Source organism: Camelus dromedarius, chromosome 2 (genome assembly GCF_036321535.1).
Source record: "Camelus dromedarius isolate mCamDro1 chromosome 2, mCamDro1.pat, whole genome shotgun sequence".
Lineage (NCBI taxonomy): Eukaryota > Metazoa > Chordata > Mammalia > Artiodactyla > Camelidae > Camelus > Camelus dromedarius.
The window spans coordinates 50,733,406-50,753,644 of record NC_087437.1 but is presented as its reverse complement, the minus strand read 5'-3'; the positions used below and the strand labels follow the sequence as shown (position 1 = coordinate 50,753,644).

At 40.2% G+C, this 20,239-nt stretch overlaps 1 protein-coding gene across 14 annotated transcripts in view; it reads left to right on the top strand.

The window, feature by feature from the left end:
- The window catches only part of MCF2L2 (MCF.2 cell line derived transforming sequence-like 2), a 210,608-nt gene that overhangs the window by 95,561 nt on the left and 94,808 nt on the right, over positions 1–20,239 (top strand). For all 14 annotated transcript variants that reach the window (XM_031452036.2, XM_031452021.2, XM_031451998.2 and 11 more), the window contains 3 exons: positions 3,019–3,210; positions 5,488–5,679; positions 15,524–15,701. In XM_031452036.2, coding sequence (XP_031307896.1) covers positions 3,019–3,210; positions 5,488–5,679; positions 15,524–15,701 — 562 coding nt within the window. The remainder of the gene's footprint in view (positions 1–3,018; positions 3,211–5,487; positions 5,680–15,523; positions 15,702–20,239) is intronic.

Below are 20,239 nucleotides of genomic sequence, written 5' to 3'. Positions count from 1 at the left end.
CCGCCACCTGAAGAACAGCCTTGGTGAAGTTCCCTTGGCCCAGAAGACTTGTGCTATTCTTAATAAATTAGGCAGCTGGACTTTAAAAAAAAAAAAAAAAGAGTCAACAGAGACTTCCTGGCCAAGTTTTCATGCTTCTATATTTGACTAAAGTCAGACAGGTTCAGTCAACCAAATGAGGTCTCTAAGCTCAGGCAGGACAACGCAGCCGTTTTTTTCTGTGTGTGTGTTGGTTGGGGCCACATTCTGGAGCCAGACTGCTTGAGCTTGAAGCCTGGCTCTTCTCTTTCCTGCCCAGGTCACCTTGGGCCATCGTGTCTCCACTCCTCTTTTGTAAAACAGCGCCTGCATTAAAGGGTTGTAAAGGGTGAAAGGAATAACCAGTGTAAGCGTTCAGAAGAGTGCCTGGCATATAATCAGCTCTCAGTTCTCGGTGAATGTTAGCTGCTTTGTTAATATCACAGAGGTAGTGAGGTAGATTCTGGGCTGCAGAACGCTTCCTCAGTTCAACCGCAGTGGCTGAGCAGTTCTAGCAAGAGTGTCTCACCCGTCCTTTATTCATTCTGCAAATATTTATTGATCTCCTAATTCCAAGGAATTAGCATTGTAACCTCCTTTGGGCAATGGTGACCTGTGAGTCTGGGCCTTTGCTGTTTAGAACAAGTGCACTGGATACTTATTCCTGAGTTATTTTAAATAGCCGCTGCTTGATTCGTGCCACTTTGCTCCCATATCATTATTCCTTTTTTAGTTTCGCACAACAGTCATTTATTCTTAAGTACCAAATATGTGCTGTATACTGTTAAAGTTGAATACAAGCTGGCGCATGCCCACAAGAGTCTGTGGTGTAGTGTGGGCAATAGATAACTGACCGCAGCACAGTCAAGTTCATGCTCTGATCAGGAAAGGCATAGACTGCTGTGGGAGCACAGAGAAGGGTCATCAGAATAAAGTGGGGGAGTCAGAGGAAATTTCCTGGAGAAGATGAACTCTGAAGTGTGATTTGGAGTTAGCTCTGGAGATGTGTGGGTGCATCAGGGGTGAAGGATGAGGAAGCAGGGGCTATGAGGGAAGGGTGGGGCTTTCTACACAGAGAAAGCAATTAGAGAAGGCATGGAGGCCAGAAGCTGCCTGAATATTTGAGGAATGAGTCATTAGTCCGGTTACAGTGGAGGACGAGGGTGACAGAAGTGAAGGAGGAGGAGGCACAGGTATGACCTAGATAATGAAAGGCCTCCCGTGCATTGCTCAGGAGTTCGAACTTTCTCCTGAAGATGACAGGGAGCCAGGAGAGGGTATGAGACCCGGGAGTGATGTAGACACGATAAGACGTTGTGATGGAGATGCTGCTGTGTCAGCAGTGTGGCGCGTGATTGGAAAGAGAGCCTGAAGGAAATCAAAGAGGTGACTGTCACAGTCAGAAAGCACCAAGGTCTGAACACACAGTGACAAGGAGGTGGGAGGGAAGGGCACAGAGTTCAAAAGGTATTAAGAAAGAGGTGTGCTCTGTGGGGCTTGGTGAATGACTAGCTGGGTAGGGCACAGGGGTTTTGAAATTGTTGAAACCATAAACCACTATAAACTAAGAGAGGGGCACGCTGTCATCACCCAGAATCCTCATGACTTTCTGTGTTACTACAAAAAGCTAAACCAGGACAAATGTAGCGTCCTGGATGCTCAGTGTGGTCAGCGAGGGTGTGTGTGGGCTTTCCGTTCTGGAGGCCTTTGGGGACTTGGTTGATTCAGGTCAGTGTTGTTCACACAATTCCAACCAAGCAGCCTCCCCTAGTTCACTGGTTCATTCATTCCTTTATTTTATTGACCAAATATTTATGGGATGCCTACTAAGTGTTCTCATGGAGTTTAAATATTGGTGGGAGTGGGTGGAAGAAGGAGGAATCATACATTAAAGAAAAGAACCATTTAGGCATGGTGAGCCATTCTGATTAGGGATAGGTGGGGTAGGAACCCTCCTGACAGTCCAGAGGCTGGTCACGGGCCAGCCTTGCAAGCAGGCCTTTCTAAGGACAGCAGTCTCAGGCTGCTGTGTTAACTCTTCTGCGCAGCTCGGCTAGCGCCTTTTCAGTGAGCCTTTCCCTCACCATCCTATTTACAATAGCAACTACTCCCCTCCCTGTTTGATTTTCTCCATAGCACTCATCACTATCTAAGATATTATATTATCTACATATTTGTTATTGTCTGTGTCTCCTACTAAAATATAAGGTTCATGAGGGCAGGGATTTTTGCCTGCTATGTTTACCACCAAACCCCCAGCACCTGGACAGAGCTTGGCACATGGTAGGTCCTCAATAATACATAGTGAATGAATTAAAAACAGAAAAAAACACAGTACATGTGATTAGGACAAAGTGAGCCATGCAGAAAGAGGTAGGGGATGCGGTTGCTGAACAGATGTGGTCAGAGCGAACAGGGACCTTGTGGGTTACAGGAAAGGCTATAGAAAAACATATTTCTCATGATCCCCCATAGGGTTGCCCACAAAAGATCTTTACCATTTTTGCAATCTCAGCTCACTCCCCACCTTCCTCCAGGCCATGTGTCTGTCCCTTTTCTTTTTCCGTTTAGTTGACAAGAGAATTCAGAGTCTCCAGTTCTGTGCAATATAACACTTCATGCTCTTCTGCCCTAGAACTTACCACATTTGTAATAATCTAATTACTTGTATAATTTATTTAATATGTGAGTTCTCCATTGGATTGAAAATTCTTGGCTCGTTAACACTATACCCTCAAAGCCTAGCCCAGAACTCAACAAATATTTGATAGATTGACTCTCTCTCCTTCAAATTGCAGATGACCCTGAACTAGGTGAGACTTCCTGGGGACCTTGAACCACCCCAGCACTTTCCCAGGTTCCCCGCCCCAGGCTCTTGGCCTAAGACCTGACAAGCATCTCTCTAGCCTCCCTCCAGGTTTGGAGCACACAGTGCCAGGGGAATACCAGCCTCTCCGTGACCTGGCTTCTGATGCTTGACTGTGAATGTTCACTTCACAGGAGCCTTTGGAAAAGGCCCAGCTGCTTGCAGTAATTGGGGACCAGCTCATCCAAAGCCACCACTATGCAATGGACTCCATCAGACCCAGGTGCACAGAGCTCAGGCACCTCTGTGATGACTTCATCAATGAAAACAAGAAAAAACATGAGATTTTAGAAAAGTCCTTGGAATTACATAGACAGCTGGACAAGGTGAGCAAAACAAAGCCGTGACCATGATGTGTGTAAAATTTTCTGAAAAATGGTCTTAATTGTACTTGTCCACCCTGCCTCACATGATTGCTGAGAGGATGAAGTCTTTCATGTGAAACAATTCTCAAGAGGCATTAAAAACTGTGCAGATTCTAGGTCATGAAAGTATTGAAGGTCAAAATGCCCCAGCCATCCCACCACATCTCATTAGAATGAACTAAAGTTCATTTTCTCTGTGTGGACTCAGACTTACAGAGTGTGTTTTGGCCTGGCCCTGCGGGACATTTCTTGAGAAAGATCTTAATTAGAAAGATCTTAATGGCCTCATCTTACAGAGACAGAAACTGATATTCAGCATGGTTAAGTCAATGGGTCCCAACATTTGGTACATGAGGTGAGCTTGCTATAATTGCAGATTTCCTGATGTACCACTCTGGAGACTGATTCGCTAAGTTTGGATGATACCCAGAAATCAGTAATTTCATCATTGCCCAGGTGATTTGGTGTAGGTGGTACGTGGACAACACTGAGAAACCCTGGGATAAGATATTGCCCAAGACCACATGTAGGGTAAATAGGGGATCGCAGACTTGAAGTCAGGACTGCCAAATTCCAGCCACCGGGCCCCTTAGACTAGACAGCAAGGCTGTATGCAGAGCCCTCACAGGAAGGGGGCGCGGACCCTGGTGCCCTTCAGCAGTGATTTCTGAGGCCAGGGCCTGGTCAGCAGGCCCGTGACTTCTGGAGTCATCCCTGTCAGCTGTTCCCAGGCAACACAGAGCTCACTGCCATGAGTCAGCACACTCCATAACCACAGTTGTTTCTCTCTGATGGCGCAGGCACCCACCCAGGCTGTTTACATCATCCCATTGCCAAAGGGATTTTAGTGTCAATGAAATATACCTGTTCCAGAAGCAAGTGGCTCAGAAGGGCCTGGTGCACAGCTTGCTCTGTGTGCTGAGCTCTCTGCAGGATTGGCTGCTGTTTTCCTTATTCAATTTCTGCTCCAGAGATAATAGCTTAAAGCTGGTGTGTGTGTGTGTGTGTGTGTGTGCGCGCGCACGTGTGTGTGTGTTTGTCCGTGTATCTGTGTGTGTCTGTGTCTGTGTATATGTGTGTGTCGGAGAGCAAGTAGCTGCTGTGACCCTACAGAAGACTCCAGCTTAGTGTTTTCTGCAGATCTAGGCTTGATGTTTAAAGAGCACATTTTCACAGTATATATCAAAGCATAATTTCATCTGTTTTTGGATTTTCAAAAACATAGGAAGGAGGAGGAAAAAAGTTACTCATGGATACCTACCTGCATACTACCCCCCTCCTCAGCCCTACACAATAGGAATCATAAGTTTTTAAATATCTTTATTATTTTCTGTTATTCTAAAAGTAGTACACATCCAGTGTAGGTAATTTAGGGGAAAATTACAGGCAAATTTAAGTTGCCTGTAATTTTCCTACTTAGACATAACACCTTTGGAGAGCTCCCTTTTGCTTTTTTCTCCTCATAGTTCTTTTACAGAGCTCTCAGGTAAATTGCGTAAATGGCAATGCAGATGTACTTGCACTGGCAGCTTCTTTTCATGTAAATATTCAGAGAGCACAAGGACCCTTGTCTTTCTGTTTAAGTTTTTAAAAAATTGAATTGTTAGAATTCATCACCTATCTGTTTTCATTCCAATGTTCTGGAAAATTTGGGTATTGCTGTTCTGAGTTACAAAGCTTTGCATTCTTAGATGCTTCCCTTGAAAAGACAAATGCTAAATAATGCAAATATGGACAGAGGAAAGTGGTGTGTTTGTTAAGAGACATTCCCTCTCCCAGGAAGACCCCACATAGGAGCCAGGTCTAAAGCCTTATTATGCACCCTGTGCTTTTGTAACCAATTAGGATACAAGACAAGCGGTCTAAAAGGTAAACCCAAAAAGCCATCAGTTTCATTTGTCTAAGATTAGACCAAAGGTAGAAATACACAACTCTTTCCTTTGAACATGTGGCAATTACTGTCAGTGGGGAAAAAAAAAAAAAAGAATGCTCATACGATTCCATTTTTTGAATGGGTGGCTTCCCTAAGAAGTGTACAGATGTAAAATTGGTTTGGGCTTGTGTAGCTTATGGTTGTATTTACAGTGGTTGGACCTCTAAACTTGATACTATCACATGACAATTTCCCATTTTCTCAGAATCCTCGTAGACCCTATATGAGCTCAGACCTCTTGAGGATTGTAGTGGCTGAGTTGTGGGCAGGCTAACTGCACAGGGTACTATGTTTCCTTCCCAAAGGTCAGCCAGTGGTGTGATGCGGGAATCTACCTCTTGGCTTCTCAAGCTGTAGACAAGTGCCAGTCCCGAGAAGGAGTTGACATTGCCTTGAACGACATTGAGACATTCCTGGACACAGCAAAAGAGTACCAGTTACCCAGCCCCAAGGAGTTTTACAGCCAGTTTGAGCTGATCCTCACCCTTGATTTGAAGGTAATGTTTCTGGGTTATTTTGATCATGTGGTTGGGAAAGGCATGTAGGGAGACCTGTTGCCTGAGAAAGTCCATGTAGGATGTGCTGAGCAGGTTAACCAGTTCTTGAATCCTCAGGTGGCCTCTTAGACTCCTGGTTTGTGCCTCCTAGTAAACTGACCCTTCACGGTCTGACTCAAATACCACCTTCAGTCATTCATTTCTCTACGAGTACCTACGAGCATCTTTGATGTATCAGGCACTGTGCTGAATGCTGAGGACACAATTATGAGCAAAAATAGATGTAGTTTCATCCTTCATGGAACTTACAGTTTATGTATGGGAGAGACTGACATTAGTAAACATCAAACACAAAACACAAATATGTGTTGCAAGCTGAGATAGGTACTCTGGAGGATGGATTCAGGGTCCTATTGGGCATGTGACAGGGGAACTTGACCTGGACTGGGGAGTCAGGGAGGTCCCCTGGGAAGCGCCACTTGAGCCAAGGCCTGGAAAATGAGTAGAGAAGATGGGAGAGCCTTTCTGGAGAAAAGGAACAGCATGTACAATGCTGCAGGTCTACAGGAGACTGGCACAAGTGCAGAACCCAAAAGTCAGGGTGGCTGGAGTACAGAGAACAAGGAAAGAGTGTCTGGGGAGAGTTTAGAGAGGGGCAGATGAGATGGGGCTTTGTGGGCCATATGAATGAGTTTGGTCTTTATTCTAAGAGCCACTGAAGGGTTTAAGCAGGGGCATAACTTGATTAGATTCGCATTTTGAGAGGAACACTCTTCTGTTAAGCCAGCAGTTACAGACAGCAAACCTTCCTCTCAGATCCACATGACCTTGTATTTACTTCTGCTAGAGGGGCTTTTTTATGTCTTTTGAGCATCTGGTTCATGTATTTTCAGGGTTCTACACACTCAAAATGATTGAATAGAGTTTGGTGTAGGCACTGTGTACAAAGAGATGGGTAGAACTTAGGGAACCCGACATGGATAGTGAAGGACCCTGGGCTAGCAAGAAGCAGGGAGCAGTTACCATCCCTAAACCTGAAAGACAAAGGGGAACCCAGGAAGCATTACAGCTATGACTGTAAGAGCTGTGGCCTTGAGCAGAGGAATGCAGTCACTGGGGAAGAAATATATACCCCTACTTTTCTCCCTCCCCCTCTCAGATTTCCTGGTAGTGTGTCCCATTGGCCAAATCCAACTAAAGACCATGGGCATCTAGTGAGCCCATCTGATGGAGTCGTAGAGGTCAGCTTCCTGGGACACAGAGCAATATGTGGAAGATGTAATGGGGGATCAAACAGAATACCCAGCACATATAACTTTTTGTAATTAATTTTAGGTGACACCTCGAAGTCCATCCAGGGATTCAGGCTAAGAATCTTGCTCTAAAATGATACATAACCCACTGTATTCTAGTTACTTATTTTTAATATCTGTCTTGTTTATTACACTGGGAGCTGCAGTGAGTCAACAGCCTCATCCATCTCTGTGTCCCTGTGCCTAGCCTGTGCCTGGTTGCCAATCCATGTTTGTTGAACAAGTGGGTAGACAGGAGGCAGAGTGGGCTGAGTGCCATGGAGGCAGCTTGGTATGGGGTTGTACCTTAAAAGTAATGTTCTTTCCCTAACTCCTCCCAGTGAGTTTTGGTGGTAAGGTGTGATCTTGAGGTGGTGTGTGTGTTTGTTGCGGGGTGGGGGGTGGTTAGGCAGTTTACCTTCCCCCAATACAAAGACCCTTTACTTCCCAAAGAGAAGGCTCACCTAGTGTCAGTACTACATTGTAGAACCAGAATCAGTAGCCCCAGTTCATATTCCTAAGGCAGAACAATCCCACTCAGCTCCACGACCATTAGCTTCTCAAATAAGTGTATCAGGTCAACCAGGGAGACTTGTAGCCACAGCTGCCATTCTGACCAATGTCAGCAAACTTCATGACCATACCACCCACTAGGAAATGAATAAAATTTAACCAGTCACCTCTGGGAAACAGGCAGAAACATGGAGGGAAGAGAAGAACAGAAGAAAAAAAAATTTAATCCAAAATGGACCAAAAAAAAAAAAAAAATCCCCAAAGCCCATCGTTTCTTCTTTTGGTTTAGAGTAAAATTCTAGGTTATAATATTTAAATATCTTGTTGTGTCAGAGGGCTTTGTTCACTGAGGAGTAATGACTTGATTATCAAAACAAATAATCTATACATATAAAAATAATCCTACTTATATGCATATACACTAGTTGGTTTAAACCTATGTATCTCCTTCCTTGGGTAGTTGAGAGGGCCCGGAAGCAATGAGACCCCCATTATCTATGAGCACACCTACCACCGAGATCTTGGTTTCTAAAACTATTCTCCAGTAAAAGAAAACTGGGCTCCTTAGAGCAATGGCTGATTCTAGGACTGGACCAGGAAATATACAAAATAATTATAGAACAGGAGATCAAAATATTGGAATAGGAGGATGCCAAGCTCACCTCCCCACACAAACACATCAAAAATATATCCACATGTAGAGCAATTCTCACTAAAAAACAAATTGGAGATTGGCAGAAAGACTCTTCTGTGACCAAAGCTGTAAGAAAGATCCACATGGAGTTGGGCAGGAAGGAAAGAGAAGTGATCAGGTTCAGGCCGCACCTCTAGGAGGGGACACAGCAGAGGAGAGGGATTACACAGGCTCAGAGAACCTCTCTAGGGAGTGAGCTGTTTGAACCACATATAGGGAATCTCAGTCCTGGGGTCTGACACAGGAAGGATGCCTCCCTTAGCTGGTTTGAAAACTAGTGGGCTGGCAGTGGGGCTGTAAGAAACCTAGACTCTGCTAGTGAAGAGTGGACACATGCTTGCTTACTTCTGAAACAAGGCAGAAGAAGCAGGTTGAAACTTACCAGGGCTCTGGCTTGTTTCCCACAACTGCCCAAGCATGCACCTCATTCCAAGCCAAGCACTTGCTCTGGCCCCATTTCCTCTGTGGTTCAGCTCCACACCAGGGTGAGAGCTGCTGTGGCTGAGGGGAATACACAGTTGTTGGGGACTAAGCTGGTTTGGACTCAGCACAGCATCTGAATCGGACAGGGGTGGCCATTATTGGTATTCACAGAGACAGCAGATTGGGTGCTGTCTGGAACTATGACTGGTACTGGAACTGCCACAGCCCATACTCCCCCATGCCAGGCACCTTCTCCAGTCTCTCTTGCTGCAGTGCTGCTCTCCTCAGGGGCAAAGGTTCCAATACTAGGAAAGGGGAAAGCACACACTTAGAGGGAATAGAGCCAGTTTGGACCCAACCCTCAGGGTTTCTGTTCCAGCAACTTAGGACCCACTCCTGCCCCCAACAGGGGGTGGTATTGGCCACTGAGCAGAGGAAAAGCTCTGGTTCACATCTGGCTCTGGCTCTAGCCCCTCCATCTCCAGCTCCACCTCCTATCAAGGAGATAGCTGCCAGCCCACCCTGGGGAAAGACATAACCCATGCTCACTTAATATCTGGGTCATCCACCAAAGCCACTGGGCACCCACAGACTGTATAGGGATGCTCCCACACAAGGATATCCCTTCAAGCCTGGCATAGGTTACTGTTTCACCTAATTTCATAGAGACAGAGAAAGTTAAGAAAAATGTGAAGGCAGAGGAATTTGTTTCAGATGAAAGAACAAGAGAAAACCCCTAGAAAAACAACTGATAAAGAAATAATTTATCAGATAAAAAGTTCAAAGCATTAGTAATAAGAATGCTAACTGAACTAGGGAAAAGAATAGATGAATACAGTGAGAATTTTAACAAGGTACTAGAAAATATAAAAAAGAACCAGTCAAAGGTGAAGAATACAATAACCAAAATGAAAAACACATTAGAAGGAGTTAACAGCAGACTAGATGATATATAAATATGCATAAGTGATCTGGAAGATAGATTAATGGAAATTACTCAATCAGGACAGCAAAAACAAGAGCAAATTTTTTAAAATATGAGAACACTTTAAAGGACCTCTGGCACAACATCAAGAATACCAACATTTATGTTATTTGGACCCAGAAGGAGAAGAGAGGAGGAGAAAGGTATCTAAAGTGTATTTGAGAACTTGTGGTATATTTATACAATGGAATACTATTCAGCCATAAAAAAGAATAAAGCCATGCCATTTGCAGCAACATGGATGGAACTAGGGATCGTCATTCTAAGTGAAGTAAGCCAGAAAGAGAAAGAAAAATACCATATGATATCACTCATATGTGGAATCTTAAAAAAGAAAAAAAGACACTATGAACTCATCTACAAAACAAAAACAGACTCACAGACATAGTAAACAATCTTATGGTTACCAGGAAAAGGGGGTGAGAAGGGATAAATTTGGGAGTTTGAGATTTGCAAATGTTAGCCACTATATATAAAAGTAGATTTTAAAAAACTTTCTTCTGTATAGCACAGGGAACTATATTCAGTATCTTGTAATAACTTTTAATGAAAAAGAATATGAAAATGAATATATGTATGTATACGCATGACTGGGACATTCTGTTGTACACCAAAAATTGACAAATTGTAACTGACTATACTTCAGTCAATCAATCAATCAATCAATCAATCAAGTGTATTTGATGAAATAATGGCTAAAACATTCTGAGCCTGAAGAAGGAAACAGGTATCCAGGTACAGGAAGCACAGAGAGTCCCAAAGAAGATGAACCCAAAGATACCCATATCAATACATATCATAATTAAAATGGCAAAAGTTAAAGATACAGAATCTAAAGACAGCAGGAGAAGAACAAAGAATCATATATAAGGGAATTTCCATAATGCTATCAGCTGATTTTTCTGCAGAAACTTTGCAGGCCAAAAGGGAATAGCATGATATATTTAAAATGCTGAAAGGGAAAAACCTACTATTTGGGATACTGTATCCAATTATTGGCAATATTATCATTAAGAATTGAAGGAGAGATAAAGAACTTCTCATATAAGTAAAAACTAAGAGTTCATCAATACTAAACTGACCCTAAAAGAAATGTTAAAATTCATCTCTAAGTGGAAAAGAAAAGGCTAAACTAAAAAGTAAGAATCTATAGAAAAGGAAAAATCCCCCCAGTAAAGGCAAATATATATTGTAAAGGCTGTGGATCAACCACTTGAATAAGCTAGTATGAAGATTAAAAGACAAAACATTATAAATTCAACTGTAACTGTGAAGGGATAAATATGAAAGTGTAAAATATGACATCAAAAACACAAAACATGGGAGAGAGAAGTAAAAAAATACAGCTCTTTTAGAATTTGTTTGAACTTAAATAAGTACCAGTTTAAAACAAGTTAATATAGTTACAGATTAGCATATATGAATGCCATTTGGTAACTACAAATTGAAAACCTACAATAAAGACACAAAAACCAGAGAAGTAACACATGCAAACCACTAACAAAAATCATCAAGCCATAAAGGAAGAGACTAAAAGAAGAAGAAAAGAACAGAAAAAGAACTACCAAAACAAACAGAAAACATGTAACAAAATGGAAATAAATACAAAGCTATCAATAATCACTTTAAGTATCAATGGTCTAAATGCTCCAATCAAAAGACATAGGGTAGCTCATTGCTGCTTACAAGAGACATGCTTCAGAACTAGACACACAGACTGAAAGTGAGAAGATAGAAAAGGATATTTCATACAAATAGAAACAAGAAAACAGGGGTAAACACTCATATGAGACAAAATAGACTTTAAAACAAAGTCTATAGCAAAAGATGAAGAAGGGTACTATATAATGATAAAGGGATCAATGCAGGGAGAGGATATAACTCTCAATATATATGCACCTAATATAGAGAACACCTAATATATAAAGCAAATATTAACAGATGTAAAGGGAGAATTTGACAATAATACAATACTAGTAGGTGACTTTTAACACCCCATTCATATCAATGGAGAAAACATCCACACAGAAAATCAGTAAGGAAACTATACTCTTAAATGGCACGCTGGACCACTGGACTTAATAGATATCTATGGTACATCTCATCCAAAATCAGCAGGATGCACATTTTTTTCCAAGTGCATATAGAATGTTCTTCAGACTAGATCACATGCCAGGCCACAAAACAAGTTTCAACAAATTTAAGAGGATAGAAATTCTATCAAGCATTTTTTGTTTTCTGACTACAAAGGTATGACACTAGAAATCAATTACAGGAAGAAAAATGGGAAGAACACAAACATCTGGAGACTAAACAACATGAACAAAATTGATACGCCTTTAGTTAGGCTCATTAAGAAAAAAAAAGAGATAATCCAAATTCAGAAAATAAAAAATGAAAGAGGAGAAATAACAACCAATATCACAGAGATACAAAGAAATTATAAGAGAATACTGCAAACAGTTATATGCCAACAAATTGGACAACCTAGGAGAAATGCATAAATTTCTCGAAACATATGACCTTCCAAGACTGAATCAGAAAAAAATATACAGTCTGAACAGACCAATCACTAGCAGTGAAATTGAATTTGTAATAATGATAAAAAAAAAAAAATCAAACAAAAGTCCAGGACTGGATGGCTTCACAGGGGAATTCTACTAAACATATAAAGAAGAGTTAATATAAAACATGCCAAAAAAAAAAAAAAAAAAAAAGCTAATACCTATCCTTTTCAAACTATTCCAGAAAATTTGAAGAGGTAACACTCCCAAATTTATTCTACGAAGCCACCAGTACCCTGATATCAAAACCAGACAAAGACACTATCCAAAAAAAAAAAAAAAAAAAAAAAAAAAAAAGGAAATTACAGGCCAATATCTCTGATGAATGTAAATGCAAAAATCCTCAACAAAACAGTGCCAAACAGAATTCCGTGGATGCAAGGATGGTTCAGTATCTGCAAATCAGTCAATGTGATACACCACATTAACAGAAGAAAGAATAAAAATCACATGATCATCTCAATAGACACAGAAAAAACATTTGACAAGTTCAACAACCATTTATGATCAAAACTCTCATCAAAGTTGGCATAGAGGGAATATATCTCAACATACTAAAGGCTATTTTTGAAAAACCCACAGCTAACATCATACTCAACAGTGAAAAGCTGAAAGTTTTTCCTCTAAAATCAGGAACAAGACAAGAATGCCCACTCTTGCCACTTCTATGTGGCTAGGATGCCTCACCACAGCAATCAGACAAGAAAAAGAAATAAAAGGCATCCAAATTGGAAAGGGAGAAGTATAACTGTCACTATTGGCAGATGACATGATACTAAATAACCCTAAAGTCTCCACCAAAAAACTATTAGAACTGATGAATGAATTCAGTAAAGTTGCAGGATAATAATTAACTATAATAATTAATTAACTAATAATTAACTATCAGAGAGAGAAAGTAAGAAAACTATCTCATTTAAAACTGTGTAAAAAAGAATAAATTTAATACCTATGGAATGAACTTAACCAAGGCGGTGAAAGACCTATACTCTGAAAACTATTAAACATTGATAGAGGAAATTGAAGATGAGAAATGGAAAGATACCCTCTTTCATGGATTGGAAGAATTAATATTAAAATGTCCAACTGCCCACATCACTCTACAGATTTAATGTAGTCAATATCAAAAGCCATGGCCTTTTTCAAAGAACTAGAACAAACAATCCTAAAATTTGTATAGAACCACAGAAGACCATGAATCACCAAAGCAAATTTGAAAGAAAAGAGCAAAGCTGGAGGTATCATTCTCCCTGATTTCAGGCCATACTGCCAAGCTATAACAATCAAAATATGATACTGGCACAAAAATAGACACATAGAACAATGGAACAGAATTGATTCATTGATCTAAGGAGAACCCAGAAATAAATCCACACAATTAATTGACAATCATTCATTGAGTCAGATTTCTTGATCTCTGTGCAGAAATTAACACTCATGTTTCAGTTTCCTCAAGCTAATTACTGGGCCAGAAGGGCAGGGTAGTAGTGGCTGGTCACCATGTTATCACCATCCCCCCCAGAAACACAAACTGAGATTGCCATGATCCTGACGTAAGGGCTTTTGGCTTCTTTTGGGACTTGGACTCATAGCTGTGTTATCAGAATCTCTAGTCCACTTTTCAGCTGAGCTTCCTGAAGCCAGGGGCATAGTCTCTGAAGACACCTTTTAAACACAGACTCTGAGTAGGAGTTGGCAAACTACAGCCTGTGGGCCAAAGCTGCTTGGTGCCTATTTTTGTAAATAAGGTTTTATCAGAACACAGCCACTGTCATTCATTTATGTATTAGCTATTATCTATGACTGCTTTTATGCTACAACCACCGAGTTTTGGAGATGCAACAGAGACCAGATGGTCTGCAAAGCCCGAAATATTTACTATTTGGCCTTTTACAGAAAAAGTTTGCCAACCCCTGGTTTAGATCAACACTTTCCAATAGAAATCCAATAGAAATATAACGCAAACCACATATGAAATTTAAGATTTTCCAGTAGCCACATTTTAAAAAGTGAAAAGAAACAAATGAAATCCATTTTAATAATGTTTTATTTACCTGTGCCCCAACTATCATTTCAACATACAATCACTATTATATAATTAATTGTATTATTAATGAGATCTTTTATGTACTTTTTCATGTACATCTTCAAAATCCAGTGTGTATTCAAACTGACAGCACAGCTCAGTTCAGACTAGCCGCATTCCAAGTGTTCAGTAGCCATGTATGGCTGGTGGATACTGCAGGGACAGTGCAGGTCTGCTTCAGACCCTCCGAAGAGTGAGACCTGCTCCAGATCTTGGTGCAGAGGTCAGCCTTGACAGGGCTTTAGGCTGTAGGGGAACTTGTTCGGTGGCTAACACTCAAGCCCTCAGGGATCTTTGCTCTTTCCCTCAGAAGACGGCCCAGCATAGAAAAGACAGGTTTACTTTTCCAGTTGCAAATTGTGGCAGCCTCCCTGGATGTGCGCTGAGTCTCTGCTTTTGGAATTCAGCATCCTCCAACCACCCTGCATGGATTATGGTGGCTCAGCTCTTCTAATTTTGGGTCCCTTCTTTTGGTGGTTAAAATCATCCACAAGGTGGATGTCAGAGTTGGCGTGATAAAGGCTAACCACTTCCTTTACGCCGCAGAGCTAGAGGAATGTCATGTTGAAAGAAATGTATCCGCTGAATTTAAGCCTTGGGGAAACTCAGGTGAAACAGATCTTGTTTCTTGTTCCCCTGAACCTCTGCCTGAGGGCATATAGTCAGTGATGAGAATGTGTTTGAGTTTCATCTTTCCTGTGGTGTTTCTTCGGTTTATTTCTTTCCTCCTTATATAGAGAGGTGTCTCACAAAATAAAATTTAAATGTGTATCTTTTTAATTACAGGTTCTTGTGGTTCTCCTGATCTTGACTCAGAATTTAGCCACCTCTGTGCCCCAGAACACTTAACAGTCTTTTCTCCATCAGGGCCTTTATTCTGGTTAAATTTCTTATTTTGAAATCCTCGTGTTTTATAAGTTGGCCTCATGCCATTTATTCATGGCCTGTGGCGTCCTTTTCTACTGTGAGTGAACATGGCTTAGTGAACATTTACTGAGTCGACATTTATTTACCGAGCACTGCTCTGTGCTAGGCAGTGTTCCCAGCCCTGGAGGCACAGTAGTGAAAAGATGGACAACCTCTGTCCATCAAGTGGGAGAGCAGACTCTTAGAAGCACAATCTGTACAAGGTGAGATGTGCAATGACCTGCATATGGATATCTGGAGAAGAGTCACCTGAAGGAGATAGGGAGACAGGGAGGAGGAGAAGATGGGAGAACGGGGATACCTCATGTCCTCAGACTCAGTGCCAAGCAACCAACTCATAATCTGCTTTTGTTCCCACAGGCCAAAGCTCAGAAAGTCCTGCAGAAGCTGGGTGATGTGCAAGAAATATTTCACAAGAGGCAAATGAGTCTGATGAAACTGGCAGCCAGACAGACTCGCCCAGTGCAGCCCGTGGCCCCTCATCCTGAGTCCTCCCCAAAATGGGTGTCACCGAAAATCAGCCAGCCCTCTGCCTTGGGTAGGTTATTTGGGGAAGGAAGTTCTGTGGCTTTATGATTCACCAACGCCCATGAGGGCTGAGATTATGGTTGTTCGTGTTATTTTGACAGATATTATTTAAGACAAACTACAGATATGAAATAGTACAGGTGTCGAAGACTTAGAAAGTTAGGTAAAACTGAGTGCCTGGATGCCAGGAGAAGCTCACAGTCTAGCAGAGGAATAATATAAATGCACAAATAACATTAGCATAAAATAAACTCCATTAAGGACCTTTAAAAGGCCCACAAGAGTCTATTAGCAATGGAGTGGTAAAGTTGGTTCTTTGAAAACAGAAAAAAAAAAAAGATAAGTCCTTACACCTGTCCTACATGGTCTTGATTACTGCAGCTTATTAGTAAGCCTTGAGATCGAGTAGTGTAAGTTTTGCAACTTTGTTCTTTTCAAGATGGTTTTGGCTATTATATTAGTTCCTTTTCATTGCCATATAAATTTTAGAATCACCTTTCAATTTCTATTGGGGTTATGCATTGAATATATAGATCAATTTGGGAAGAATTTTGATCTCACCAATGTTGATCTTCCAATTCATAAATGTTATAACTCTTCATGTATTTAGGTCTTCTTTAATTTCCCTCAACAATGTAATAGTCTTGCATGTAAAGATCTTAGGCATTTCATTTTTTTTTAAACTTATAATAAATGGAATTTACTATATATAACTATCAATAGAAGTATATTTCTGTATAGAAATACAATCATATCATCTGTGGATAGGGACAATTTTACTTTTTCTGTTTCAGTCTCTATGCTTCTTTCCCCTTACTTTATGATAATATCTGGGACCTCCAGTACAATGTTGAGCAGAGGTGGTGAGATCAGACATCCATGTGTTTTCCCAATGTGCAGGGAGAGAGTTCATTTTTCATCTTGAAGTATGATGTTAGCAGTAAGTTTTCCACAGGTGCCTTTTATCAAATTGAGGAAGTTCCCTTATATTCCAGTTTGATAAGAGTTTTATCATGAATGATTATTGAATTTTTCAGATGTCCTATTTGGTGCATATATTGTGATGAATATATATTTTTTCTTTATTGGTTAATATGGTGGATTACAATGATTTATTTTCAAATGCTGAAAACAATCATGCATTCCTGGGTAAACATTCTTGGACATGATGTATAATTTGTTGCTTCATGTATTTTGAAAGTCTGTTACTAAGCACGTACATATTCATAATAGTTATGTCTTCCAGATATACAGGCCCTTTTATAATTATAAATATCTCTCCTTCCCTCCTTATCTTTAACAGTAGTCCTTGTCTTTTTTTTTTTTAACATTTTTTATTGATTTATAATCATTTTACAATGTTGTGTCAAATTCCAGTGTTCAGCACAATTTTTCAGTTATTCATGGACATATACACACTCATTGTCACATTTTTTTCTCTGTGAGTTATCATAACATTTTGTGTATATTTCCCTGTGCTATACAGTGTAGTCTATTCTACAATTTTGAAATCCCAGTCTATCCCTTCCCACCCTCCACCCCCCTGGTAACCAAAAGTCTGTATTCTCTGTCTGTGAGTCTATTTCTGTCCTGTATTTACGCTTTGTTTTTGTTTGTTTGTTTGTTTTTCTTTTTGTTTTTTAGATTCCACATATGAGCGATCTCATATGGTATTTTTCTTTTTCTGGCTTACTTCACTTAGAATGACATTCTCCAGGAGCATCCATGTTGCTGCAAATGGCATTATGTTGTCGGTTTTTATGGCTGAGTAGTATTCCATTGTATAAATATACCACTTCTTCTTTATCCAGTCACCTGTTGATGGACATTTAGGCTGTTTCCATGTTTTGGCTATTGTAAATAGTGCTGCTATGAACATTGGGGTGCAGGTGTCATCCTGATTTCCTTCTGGATACAAGCCCAGGAGTGGGATTCCTGGGTCATATGGTGAGTCTATTCCTAGTCTTTTGAGGAATCTCCACACTGTTTTCCATAGTGGCTGCACCAAACTGCATTCCCACCAGCAGTGTAGGAGGGTTCCCCTTTCTCCACAGCCTCTCCAGCATTTGTCATTTGTGGATTTTTGAATGACGGCCATTCTGACTGGTGTGAGGTGATACCTCATTGTAGTTTTGATTTGCATTTCTCTGATAATTAGTGATACTGAGCATTTTTTCATGTGCTTTTTGATCATTTGTATGTCTTCCTTGGAGAATTGCTTGTTTAGGTCTTCTGCCCATTTTTGGATTGGGTTGTTTATTTTTTTCTTATTGAGTCGTATGAGCTGCTTATATATTCTGGAGATCAAGCCTTTGTCGGTTTCACTTGCAAAAATTTTCTCCCATTCCGTAGGTTTTCTTCTTGTTTTATTTCTGGTTTCCTTTGCTGTGCAGAAGCTTGTAAGTTTCATTAGGTCCCATTTGTTTATTCTTGCTTTTATTTCTTCTAGGAGAAAATTTTTGAAATGTATGTCAGATAATGTTTTGCCTATGTTTTCCTCTAGGAGGTTTATTGTATCTTGTCTTATGTTTAAGTCTTTAATCCATTTTGAGTTGATTTTTGTATATGGTGTAAGGGAGTGTTCTAGCTTCATTGTTTTACATGCTGCTGTCCAGTTTTCCCAACATAGTAGTCCTTGTCTTGAAGTCTATTTTGTTTGATATTAATACAGCCATTCCAGCTTTCTTATGCTCAGTGTTTGCATGATATATTTTTTCCATTCTTCAATTTCTGTCTTTGTTTTTAAAATATATTTCTTGTAGGCAGCATATAATTGAATCTTCTGTTAATCTCTGCCTTCTAATTGGAGTGTTTATTCTATTTACATGCAATGTAATTATTGATATAGTTGGATTTAATGCTACTGTTGTGTTATTTATTTTCTACTTGTCTCATATGTTTCTTTATTCCTTTGATCCTCCTTTCTTGGATTCTTTTGGTTTAGCAAAATTTTTTCAGTATTCCATTTAAATTCATCTGCTGGCTTTTTAGCTTACATATCTCTTTGCATTGTTTTTCCCCAGATGTTTCTTCTAGGGATTATCATATGCATCCTTAATTTATTGCAATCATCTTTGAATTAACATTGTAGCACTTTATTTCAACACAGGAGATTTGCAGCATTAGAGTGCCACATACCCTTTACTCATCCTCTGTGCTATGCTTATCCTCAGTATTTCATCTACATGTGTTTCATCCCACAACAATATTGTTGTGTTATAATTTTTGCTTTAAACAATTGTATATCTTTTAAAGAAATTAAGAGAAAGGAAGAAAAAAAGAAAATGTGTATTATTTTATATTTAGCTTCCTAGTCACCATTTCTGGTGTTCTCTATTCCTTATCGTAGATCTGAATTATCATCCTGTGTTCTGTCTCTTCAGGTTAATGATCTTCCATTAACATTTCTTGTATTGCAGGTGGGTTTGCAGTAAGTTCTTTTAGTTTTTATTTATCTGGAAATTATGAGGTCTTTTTGGTAACTCTCCATTTAGTATAATTTACAGTCCCCTATCTCTCATCACATATTCCACTTTTTAGAATTAAGTCTTGATAACAGTTTAGTGAATTTCTTACCTGAATTTTTCCACACACACACATGCTCATACATACACAAGCACACTCAGACACATTTATGTACACATATACCGCAGATACACAGACATTCACACACACAGAGACATCCTTCTTGGATGGTTGGAAACAGGGTTTGGTTCTCCTGACCTCTCATCCAGGGCTCGTTCCCAAAACTAAATTATGCTCACTTCTATGACTTTACTTCTCTCACTATTTTAAGGGGCATGTTTGTTACAAGTAAATACAGCAGGAATGATAGGTTGTCTCTTGGCTTTTGAAACACAAGAATTCATAGTAGGTAATGACCTTCCTACAGGACAGATCTTTGAACAGGTATTGCTGACCCTGGTCAGGCAACTTGCTCATTTTGTGTAGCAATCTTGCACTTTTGTTTTGGAGACTAACCACTGAGTGTGGATTCAGGCAGGTCGCTAACAGGATTTTCAAACATGTTTGTTTAATTCCTTAGTAACTGAGACTGTGCCAAGATAAACTATTGTATGTCACAGTGTAAGGAACGTGGTCAGGGCTGCTTAGAGATGGGAGTTGGAATCTCAGCTCTGACTCTTGGTAGCTGGGTGTCTTGGGTACAACATTCAACCTCTCTGAAGCACATAAGGAATGTGAAAAAGTTCATTTGTGGCAATAATAATAGCTAAAATATACTGAGTGCTTTCCAAGATCTAAATACTTTATGCATATTAACTCATGAAATTCTCATAACACCATATACTGTAGGCTTTTTCATTATTCCCCGCTGTACAGATGAAGAAGCTAAGGCACAGAGATTACTTTGATAATGTGTGCTTCCTACATGGAAGAGCAGGACTTGAACGCTGTTGGCATTGCTCACATGCCCCTGCCTTTAACTTCATCACAGTACTTAACCAGCATTAAGGGCAGGTGCTTCTCAGTCATGGGTGTTGCCAATTAGTGTATGCATTTCTAGCTTCCCGTTATTATGCCTGGAAT